General features: G+C 29.8%; 2 protein-coding genes across 2 annotated transcripts; one reads left to right on the top strand and one right to left on the bottom strand.

Annotated features, from left to right (window-relative positions):
* Positions 1–5999: 5999 nt before the first annotated feature.
* On the bottom strand, positions 6000–6446 carry LOC136088252 (protein GVQW3-like). Its single transcript, XM_065811937.1, has one exon. The coding sequence runs from the start codon at positions 6444–6446 to the stop codon at positions 6000–6002; it is 447 nt and encodes a 148-aa protein (XP_065668009.1).
* A 361-nt stretch (positions 6447–6807) lies between these two features.
* On the top strand, positions 6808–7644 carry LOC136088251 (uncharacterized). Its single transcript, XM_065811936.1, has one exon. The coding sequence runs from the start codon at positions 6808–6810 to the stop codon at positions 7642–7644; it is 837 nt and encodes a 278-aa protein (XP_065668008.1).
* The last annotated feature ends 3182 nt before the right edge of the window (positions 7645–10826 follow it).

The following is a 10826-nucleotide window of genomic DNA, read 5'->3' as shown; positions in this document are numbered from 1 at the left end:
ATTCTTAAAACGCTAATATATTCATTTACGACAATTAGATTGTAAAATTTAGAAAATTAAAGTTTTTTATTAAATTTATATTGTTTAACTAAATATCATGTCAAACTATTTACTTTTATTTTTATTTTAAAAATTGAAAAAAATTTACTTATGTATTCGGTATAGATAAACTAAGCAGTTGCCTAAGGCCTGCTTGAAAAAGAGGCTCGTAATTTTAATCTGAAACAAATATATAAAATATACAAATATATACTGTATTAAACTAAAAAGAAAAAAAATAAATTAAATAGCATATATTAGTTAAATATTTTTGTTACTAATATTGTTTAATTTAAGTAATTTTATGATTTAATTTAAACAGAAAAAATGATTTATCAATCTAAAACTTACAAAAAATTTTTTGTAGTGATATGCCTAAAGTTATGGGCCATGACATGACATTTTCGTGGAGAAGGAGGCAAAACTACCAAAAAAAGCAAATAATAAAAAAAGTCCTTTTGAAAAGACCCTCAGTTGTCATCAAATGAGGCCCTCCAAGTATATCTGCCTTCGGCTTGAAATGCTTTAATACGCCATTGATTCTGCATAAAATTATTTTTTATTAAAATATCAGCTGTTTTAACCAAGTTATTCTGCTAAAAAACCGATCGTTATTTAATTCAGTAAAATAACATTTGGGGCAGTACATGTACGAACAAAACATTTTAATTACCTATTTTTCACAAATTATATATGGTTTTTGTCATTTCTGAAGTTTAAAGGAATTTTAATGAATGTCTTTAAATTGATTTGATTGTGATAACTTCATTAAATTTCTCAACACATCAAGTTTTATGGAATGTCCTTAATGAAACCTCACTGTCATGGTTTCCTGCTTTATACTAGATAAATAGGGGAAAGGCGCCAATGATGGCATACTTAACTTTAAAGCTTCATTATTCAGTATCCTGAAGACCAATAATAAAAGTTTTGATATGGATACATTTCTTGTTACATCTAGAACAATAATTACCTTGGGAGTTTTCATCAGTTTTATTTTCTTTATAAGTTATTCTTATTGTAAAAAAAAGCACAAGTATGCCATCATAGGCAACCACTGCTCCTATGATGGCATAGGGGAGGATGGGGCTAGTTAGGATCGAGGGTAACTTAATAATTTCATTTAACCTTAGATTCTTCCCTCAGAAAAGTCAGAAATTACTCGAAACCATCCTAATTTACCATTCCATGCTACACACCAGCATTGTAAAATTTTGCGCATGCGCATAGGATATATTGCGTTTTACGTATTTTTTTGACCAAAAAATAAACGTTGGAGCATCGCTTTCTTTTAACTTTACTTGAAAATAAATTTTTCTTATAAAAAAAAAAGGTTTTCCCAACTCGTCAATATTTCAACACCCCCAACTCGTCAGTATGCCATCATGGGTAAAAGTCATCATTTTCATTAAAACAAACTGTGTCTGCTTTGTTCAAAAGATAAAATTAAAGTAACTATTCCACTAAATGCACAAAACTTGAATATAAAATGCATGAAAATTTCATTTTTGCACAGTTAATAGTAAAATCACAATCTTAAATATATGAAGGAAATAAAACTACAACAGCACATCCCAAAATCGATTTTTGTTGATTATAAAAACAATATTTGTGCCTTTCCCCTAGTTCTTTTAAACAATATCTATAAATTTATTTTAAGAAATTAAATTATTAAATTATGTCAAACAATAATACGTTTACTCCAAATCATAACGGTGGCGAAACCAGTTTAAGTTTTTCAGTCAGTCAAAAAGAAATTGAAATTGGTACACAGTCCATTGAGGAAACTACTAAAACGACATACAAATATTACTCAATTAAGGAGGAAACATTGAAATGGGTTTGCAGAGAATGTAGTAATAGCAGATCTTAAAAGTTCTCAAGTAAAACATCAAAAAGTATACTAGATTACCATCTTGAACATGACCACGAAACTATAACGCTGAAAAAGAAACGAAACGGTTTGTCAAAAGAAAATAGCAATAAGATTAATTAAAGTCTTCTGATATTCATTATTGCCAGTTGTCTTCCATTTATGTTCGTAGAAAGTAATGCCTTTAAAGAATTTGTTTTTTGCTAAAATCCAAAGTACAAAGAGCCTTGCCGAAAAAAGTTAAGATCTCTTTTAACAGATCGAGAAAAAGTTGATCTTTTGAAGTCTAAATTATGTTCAATTAGAGTTTTATCTATTGCTACTGATGGGTGGAAGTCCTTTCAAAACTATAGTTACATATCTGCAACCGCACATTTCATTTCTGACATAACCACTTTCATCAGCTTTTGTATGGGATTTGCATACCTTAATGGGCGACATGAAGCAGATAATTTTAAAGACGCTTTACTAAAAATTTTAGAAAAATTCAAGGTTGATGATAAAATAATGAGTGTAGTGTCCGACAACGCCAGTAACGTACGCAACTGTTTAAGTTCTTTAAAATTTAGTTTAAACATTCAACCAATAAGATGCATGGGGCATGTTTTGCAATTAGTAGTAAAAAATGTCATAATTTAGTTGAAGAAGGTTTTTACATCTTTCAATCATTTCAATCTTTTATCTATCAATCATTTCAATCAATTTTACAGCTTTCAATTATTCATCTCAACTTAATGATTTATTTGAAGAAAGCCAAATGCGACAAGGTGTTGAAAAAAAATACGCACTTCATTTGATTCAAGATGTGAAAACTCGTTGGCACTCCACGTTTCTCATGGCAGAAAGAATGCTTAAACTTCACTCCTCATAATAGATATCTTTAATTCTAAAAAACAATACAAAGATATAAGTAAAAATTTGCTCGACATAGATGAAATAGTTAACTTAAAAGAAACGGTAAAAGCATTAGCAAGCTTTAATCAAGTAAGTGTTTTACTTTCAGGCGATACTTATGCAACATGTTCTTTAATTATTCCAAATATAAAGTAACTTGAGAAGCAAGTAATAAGAAAAAAAGTGAAACCCCTCCTTTAATTATGCTTTTAAAATTGCGTGAAGGAATTTTTGTCGGATTTTTACCTGACAAAAAAAATTAGAAATTTTTTTTGTCAGCAAAAAATCCGACAAAATTAAAAAAAATTATTAAAAATTAAAAAAGTAACAATCAAATCAAAAAAATTAAATTTTTTTGATTTGATTGTTACCTTTTTAACTAATTCCAGTTAAAAAGGTAACAATCAAATCAAAAAAGTTTAAGTAACCATTTGACGATGAAGATGATGATTCAGGAAATGGTAGTCGCAAAATAATAAGTTTAGATTTAAAAAAATAAATTAGTGGTTATACAAAATTGTCTGTACATGATCAAAATATTTAACACTTTGGCATCAAAATCAACATGTGAGAGAGGTGGCAAAGGGGTAATTGTCTAGGGCGTGAAGGCTTAAATGGGCGCCAAAGAAACAAGTAAAGCAAAAAAAAAAAACTAATTTGCATGAAAATATTTTTTTAAATTTATTGTAAAAAAAATTTTTATTTATTTTTAACCTGTGCGCAAAAATCCTCGTTACGCCACTGCATCTTTATATTATATCCAACAAAGAATAGGGCGAGTTTAGTTGAGCAACTTTTAGTAAATCTAAGATATCTCATAAGCGGTGCAGATTTACAGAATTCTTTTACTATTAGAAAGATAATTTAACCTTAGGAACGATGCTATTAACAATGCAACGAATTTGTCGAAAAAAATTTTTCTTTGTTTTTTTAATTTATTCGTTTCAAATTTGAAAGTTAATTATTTTAACGTAAAAAAAAAATGCGTTAACACGCAATTTTCTCGCTGTTTGAGTAATAATTTGGTCTTTGCTTCGTAATAACATTCCACGTGACAAGCCGTATTTTTTTTTCCTGAACATGTAAGAAACATAATTATTACTATTTTTTTAAATTTTTATTTAAAATGTTTTTCTTTTCGTTTTGTTTGCAAATTTTTATAAACTTCTATATTTTTCTATATCATTTTTATTTTTTTATTTTTTTTCAATTTAATTTTTAGTCTATGTATATATATTTACTATTATTGTTGTTATTATTCCTGTTATTATTTTCATATTTTACATTATTATTATTTATTCATTATTAATTTCATAAAATCGACACGACGTCATAACAATATTCATGATTAAGCAAGGTAAACTTAGCTGTTCAGAACTATCTGATATTATATGTGATCAAAATGAAACTATTCAAAGACTAAAAAGAATTGAATTATTAGAATCGAAAAAAGAAACCGAAAATAGTTCAGCTACATTTTGGTCAAATCTTTATATCAAAAATAAATTTGCAGAAAAAGCTATTGTTGTAAACTCAATTACCAAAACTATATTACCTGAACAGGAAGAGAAAAAAAGCGTAAAAAAAACATTATCGTTTTTGGAATTCCAGAATCAAATAATTTAAATGAACTTGAAAAAAACAACGACGACAAAAAAATAATTGACGAGATATTTGAGGAAATAGGTAAAGGCAATGAAAAACCTATTAAAAAAATAAGATTAAAAAACAAAAAAGACTCAAAAACTTCTCCGCCCATTAATGCAGTACTTCCTGAAAACAGCGAACGTAATAAAGTTTTACTTGCCGCTAGGGAATTACGCAAAAACATAAAATATACAAACGTCTTCATTAATCCAGATATGACACTCGCCGAAAGGCAAATCGATTCTCAAATTAGAAAAGAAAGAAATAAGAAAAACCAAATACTCCTTGAAAATGAACCAAACTCACCCTTTCGATGGTGCATTAGGCGCAATGAAGCCATCAAACTTAGTTTTAGCAAACAAAAAATATAAAAAAACTATAAAAAATTGGATTAATTTTCAAACCATTAAAAAGTTACTGAAATTAAATCCGTCATAGCTATATACACAAGCATCGACTCCTTCTTAAATAAACGCCATGAGCTCAAACAAATTGTAAACAATCTGAAACCCGAAATTATTATTTTAACAGAAACTCGGCCTAAAAATAAAAAAATTTAAGTTAATGATCTCGAGTTTGCTTTTAAAATTTACTTACTACATACAAATCACAACAATAGTTCTTGCCGAAGAGGTTTAGCAATATTTATACATACCAAACTAAAGTCATCCCTAATAAACCTAGATATATTTCTATCTGAATCGCTCAGTTGTGAAATTGCAACGAAAACTTCTAAGTTATTGTTAAGTTTATATTACAGATCACCATATCGTAACGATGAAAACACTAACTGAATAAATCAACACATTGCCAAACTTTCAAACAAATATCCAAACATTCTTATTATTGGAGATTTTAACTACCCAGGTATACTACTGTGATCAAAAAGTAAGGTGAATTTTTTTATAAAATGAAAAACCTTTATTTATTCTTCCAAATCTGTATCGTCCCCCTCAAAATAATCCCCCCCCCCGGCCCCAATGCACTTTTGCCAACGTTTTTTCCAGTCTTCGAAGAATGCCGAAAAGTCCTCGGTAGGGATAGCCTTCAATGCGCGTGCCGATTCACGTTGGATCTCTTCAATGGACTCAAAACGATTTCCCCGGAGTGATCTCTTGAGCTTTAGGAACAGCCAGAAGTCACACGGTGCTAAGTCGGGCGAATGCGGTGGTTGTGGAGCAACATGGGTAGAGTTTTTGGCGAAAAACTCACGAAGAACCAGTGCTGTGTGCGAAGGCGCATTATCGTGGTGCAAAATCCAAGAGTTATTGGCCCATAATTCCGGTCTCTTTTTGCGAATAGCTTCACGCAAACGTCGCATAACGCTTAAATAATATTCCTTGTTGACAGTTTGGCCAGTTGGAAGGAATTCGTAGTGCACAACACCACAATAATCAAAGAAAACAGTCAACATGACTTTGATTTTTGAGCGACTTTGACGTGGTTGCTTCGGTCTCGGCTCGCCTTTTTCACGGTATTCACTCGATTGGTCGGTTGTTTCAGGGTCGTATGCGTAGACCCAAGTCTCATCGCCAGTAATAATTTGTTAGTAGACGTCTTGATAGTCAGAAAGCATTGCTTCACACGTTTTAACGCGACGCTCTTTTTCAAAAAAATTGAGAAATTTCGGCACCAAACGTGATTTGAGTCTTCTGAGGCCCAAATGATCCTTCAAAATCGCTTGCACCGACCCAAATGAGTTTCCAACCATGTCAACAAGGTCTCGAATGGTTAACCGACGATTTGCAAGCACCAATTCTTTGATTTTGTTGATGTGGCGATCATCAATCGATGTCGATGGTCGTCCGGAGCGTTCCAAGTCATCAACACGTTCTCGGCCTTTTTTGAAGTCTTTGTACCACTTGTAAACATTTTTTTGAGACATAGTCTCTTCACCGAAGACCTTTTGCAACATTCGATACGTTTCAGCAGCAGAAATATCATTCCGCAAACAAAATTTAATAGCACTTCTTTGCTCAACAAAATTAGACATCGTGAAAATCGCCGAATGCACTTTTGGTACTTTAGAAACAAGCGTAAACAAAAAAAAATAATTATGAGTTTGACATGTAATTTGGCGCAAATGTTAATGACATTCCTACCAACTTAAAAATAAAAAAGATTGGACGATTCGAATAAAGCCGGAAGTTTAAATTAAAAATTCACCTTACTTTTTGATCACAGTAGTAAGCTGGCAAAATCCAAAACAACCTATTACAAATTACTCTAAATCAATTAAATTAACTGAAAATATTCGCGATTCTTTTTTAACCCAACATATTTCAAAAGCAACACACATCAGACAAAATCAAGGTCCTTCTACAATTGACCTCTTATTTACTTCTGATAAAAACATGATTTCCTTTTTAACTCATCTTGCACCCATTGGCAAAAGTCATCATCAACTACTCTACTTTACTGTATCGATTGAATCTATTATAAATATACCACAATACCATACAAAACATTTATACACAAAAGGGAACTATGATCAAATTAATGAAGACCTTGCAAATATTAAACTCTGTCCAACATACAACTTAGACCAACTATGGAGTATCTTTTTCAATAAACTTAAAACTAGTATCAACAATAATATACCAAAATCTAACTTTAATAATATAAAACGCTCAAAATGGATTGACTTTCAAATAATCAATGAACTTAAATTTAAACGAGAGAAATTTTGTCAATATATATTGAACAGAAATGAAGAAACATATAATGAGTACCGCATTTCACGAAACAAAACAAAAGCAGCGTGCAGAAAAGCAATTATTGAATTTGAAAAAAAACTGGCGAGAGACATAGACCAAAATCCAAAAGCATTTTACTCGTATGTCAAATCAAAAATAAAAAACAAAGAAGCATTCCCTGACACCCAGTACAATAATATTGTTACTACTAGTTTATTGTTACTACTTTACACCCAGTACAATAATATTGCAACTACTGATTTAGATAAAGTTCATCTGTTCAATAGTTTTTTTGCTGATACTTTTTCAAACAAAAAAATAACAGCAACACCACCATTTAAGCTTACATGTAAAAATGTAAATCCACTAACAAACAATATAGATCTAAGTTCAGAAAATATCGAAACATACCTCAAAAGTCTAAACTCATCTAAATCACCAGGCCCTGATGCATTACACCCAATAATATTTGAAAATATGCTTTCAAATGTCTAAACATCTATCTACTATCTTTAACAAAGTACTTGAGAGTGGGTCAATACCTCAAATATGGAAAGACGCAACAACTCACCCGTATTCAAAAAAGGAGACAGATCAAAAGCACTTAATTATAGACCTATCAGTATAAATCTTTGAAATAATAATAAAAATCTAGATAATAAATAATAATAATTTTTGAAAAAATAAAAATCTAAATAATAAAAATAATAAAAATCTAAATAAATAAATGATAAAAATCTTTGAAAAAATTATAAAAAATCATATCATGACACACCTGATTAACAATAACTTATTAAGTCCACACCAATATGGATTTCGTCCAGATCATTCCTGTTTAACTAACCTTTTAACTGTAATTAATTATTGGACATCATCACTGGATAATAATATTCCCATCAACAACATTTATCTCGATTTTGAAAAAGCCTTTGACAAAGTTCCACATAAATTTCTTATTTCTAAACTTATAGCTTATGGTATAAATGGATCAATACTATATTGAATTAAAAACTTTTTGAAAAATCGTACACAAAGAGTTATTGTTAATGGCAATTATTCAAATTGGGTACCCGCTAAAAGTGGAGTTTCCCAAGGCTCCGTCCTTTCAGCGTTACTTTTTATTATATATGTCAACGATATCCCTGAAGTAATCAAATCAAAAGCTGCTCTTTTTGCTGTCGATACCAAAATCTTCCGTTCTATTGAAAATACTCAATCTGCGCAAGAATTACAAAATGATATCGACGCTCTTGTTACATGGTCTCAAAAATGGGGAATGAAATTTAACATTGATAAATGTTCTGTAATGCACTTAGGAAACAACAACAAATCCCATACTTATAATATGCATGATCCAGAAAAAAACGTAAGAGTAAACCCACAAACATTTACACATTACAACATTAAACCCACAAAATTTACCCATCACAAAATTAAACCCACAAGTTGCGAACGAGATTTAGGTGTTCACATAGATTCGAACTTATTATTTTCCAAACACACAACTATTTAAGTCAACAAAGCCACACAAATAATAGGAATAATAAAAAGAACATTTACATCATATCCAGACTTATTATCCATCAAAAAACTATTTTCAGCACTAGTCCGCTCTCACCTAAAATACTGTGGATCAATCTGTAACCCTGGACTTCTCAAAGACAAACGGCAAATAGAAAATGTGTTAAGAAGAGCTTCAAAACGAATCAATGGATTATATGATCTACCGTATGAACAAAGGTTGTTAGCGTTAAATATGACAACTGTAAAATACACTTCGTAAAATACACTTCTGCTACTTCGTGCAGACATAATCAACGTCTATAAATGGTGCAAAAATAACAATAGTGACAGAAGTCTTTTTGAAATAGATAGCCAATTTATTACTCGTGGTCATATATATAAACTAAAAAAATAATCTTCGCGATTAAATTTACGTATGAACTTTTTTTCTCTAAGAATAATAAATAAATGGAACTCTTTTCCTAATGACATTGTATCAGTGTTATCTCTAAAAATGTTTAAGCTGCTTCTAGACAATCATCTAAAAAATGAATGGCTTCTCTACAACTAATCCACATTTTATTTTCTAATAGTTATACAAACTCTGTAATTGTCAAGTATTATATAACTAGATTGACAGGCAGTTTATGCCTCAACAATTTATTGTAAAACCTTAATTTCAAAAAAAATAAAAAAATAAACGTAATAGTAACGGAAACAAAAGGAAAAAATACCTCGCTAAAATGACAAAATAATACATCATTTAAATCAACTCTAGGCAACTTCTAGACATAGAGCAAACTACAAATATTTATATGTTCATTTTGATGTCAAAAAAAGGATGTTTTGCAAAAAAATAAGATGATCGGATCCGAGGAACAAAAAAAAAAAATGTTGCCCTCCTGCATGAAACGTGTAAAAATCATTATTAGACAACAGGCGGACATCCGCGGATTTTAAATCAAACTTATTAATTATTAATCTACATATTGAACAAAATATTTTAAGACTCAAGTTATTGAACCACCATGGACCGCAAAAGTATAAAATCATACAAGTGAAATTTTAAACTAAAAAAAGTACTTTAAATATATCATAATTTGAAATCAATTTATTTGACATTTACAGGGTTTATGCGAAATATAAAACATTTTTTAAGAAAATATAAAACATTTTTTAAGAAAATATAAAACAATTTTTAAGAAAATATAAAACAATTTTTAAGAAAATATAAAACATTTTTTAAGAAAATATAAAACAATTTTTAAGAAAATATAAAACAATTTTTAAGAAAATATAAAACAATTTTAAAAAAAATATAAAACAATTTTAAAAAAAATATAAAACATTTTTTAAGAAAATATAAAACTTTTTTTAAGAAAATATAAAACATTTAATTACGTAATTACTCCTTAACACTTTGGAATTTATGAGGTTTATTCATGACAAAGAAGAGAACTATAAAAATAAAAAAAAGGATGGCGGTAGTAAATTAGTTGTCAGTTGTAAGTGCCTTAAAAGGCCTTACATTTTTTTGAGTCTATTATCAAACTTTTTATCATACCTTAAAGTTTGGAATCAGACTTTTAAGTATGGAATAAAAGTTTTATATTTATAAGATATAAAACTTTTATTCCAAACTTAACAGATTTAATATGGTGAGTAATGTTCGTTATAGTTTTAAGTTTATATCAAGTACAATGAAAAATAGAAAAATTACTATATCCATATTAAACAAATGCTTTTCTTAATCCAAAGAAAACTTTTTAAATGCAATACATGTGTTATCATGCCTTACTATGCTTATAATCGTAATCTTTGTAAACGACCTTCCGGACAGTATTACTCATCATATGAAACTGTTTGCCGACGACAGCAAAATAATAGGGATAATTAAAAAGGAGTCGGACAACATCACTCTCCAAGATGACGTTGACAGAGCAGTGAAATGGTCACATATTTAGCTCTTGCATTTCAACGTTGAGAAATGCAAAGTAATGCATGTTGGGCGCGGATCTAACAAGTCAACGTACAAATACTCAATGTCAAACGTCGACGGCACCCGTCGTCCTCTCGAAGAAACCGAAGTCGAAAGAGACCTTGGTGTGATGGTCTCGAATGACCTTAACGTTAGACCGCAAATAGAGTCAGCCGCATCAGTAGCGAATAGAGTG

This window comes from Hydra vulgaris, chromosome 12 (genome assembly GCF_038396675.1).
Source record: "Hydra vulgaris chromosome 12, alternate assembly HydraT2T_AEP".
Taxonomy (NCBI): domain Eukaryota; kingdom Metazoa; phylum Cnidaria; class Hydrozoa; order Anthoathecata; family Hydridae; genus Hydra; species Hydra vulgaris.
Note: the sequence above shows the minus strand (reverse complement) of the source record. Positions and strands in the feature narration are given on the sequence as shown.

Bases quoted from the DNA above. Each gene is read 5' to 3' on its own strand.
- LOC136088252 (XM_065811937.1), bottom strand. From the start codon at position 6,446: ATGTCTAATTTTGTTGAGCAAAGAAGTGCTATTAAATTTTGTTTGCGG.
- LOC136088251 (XM_065811936.1), top strand. From the start codon at position 6,808: ATGATTTCCTTTTTAACTCATCTTGCACCCATTGGCAAAAGTCATCAT.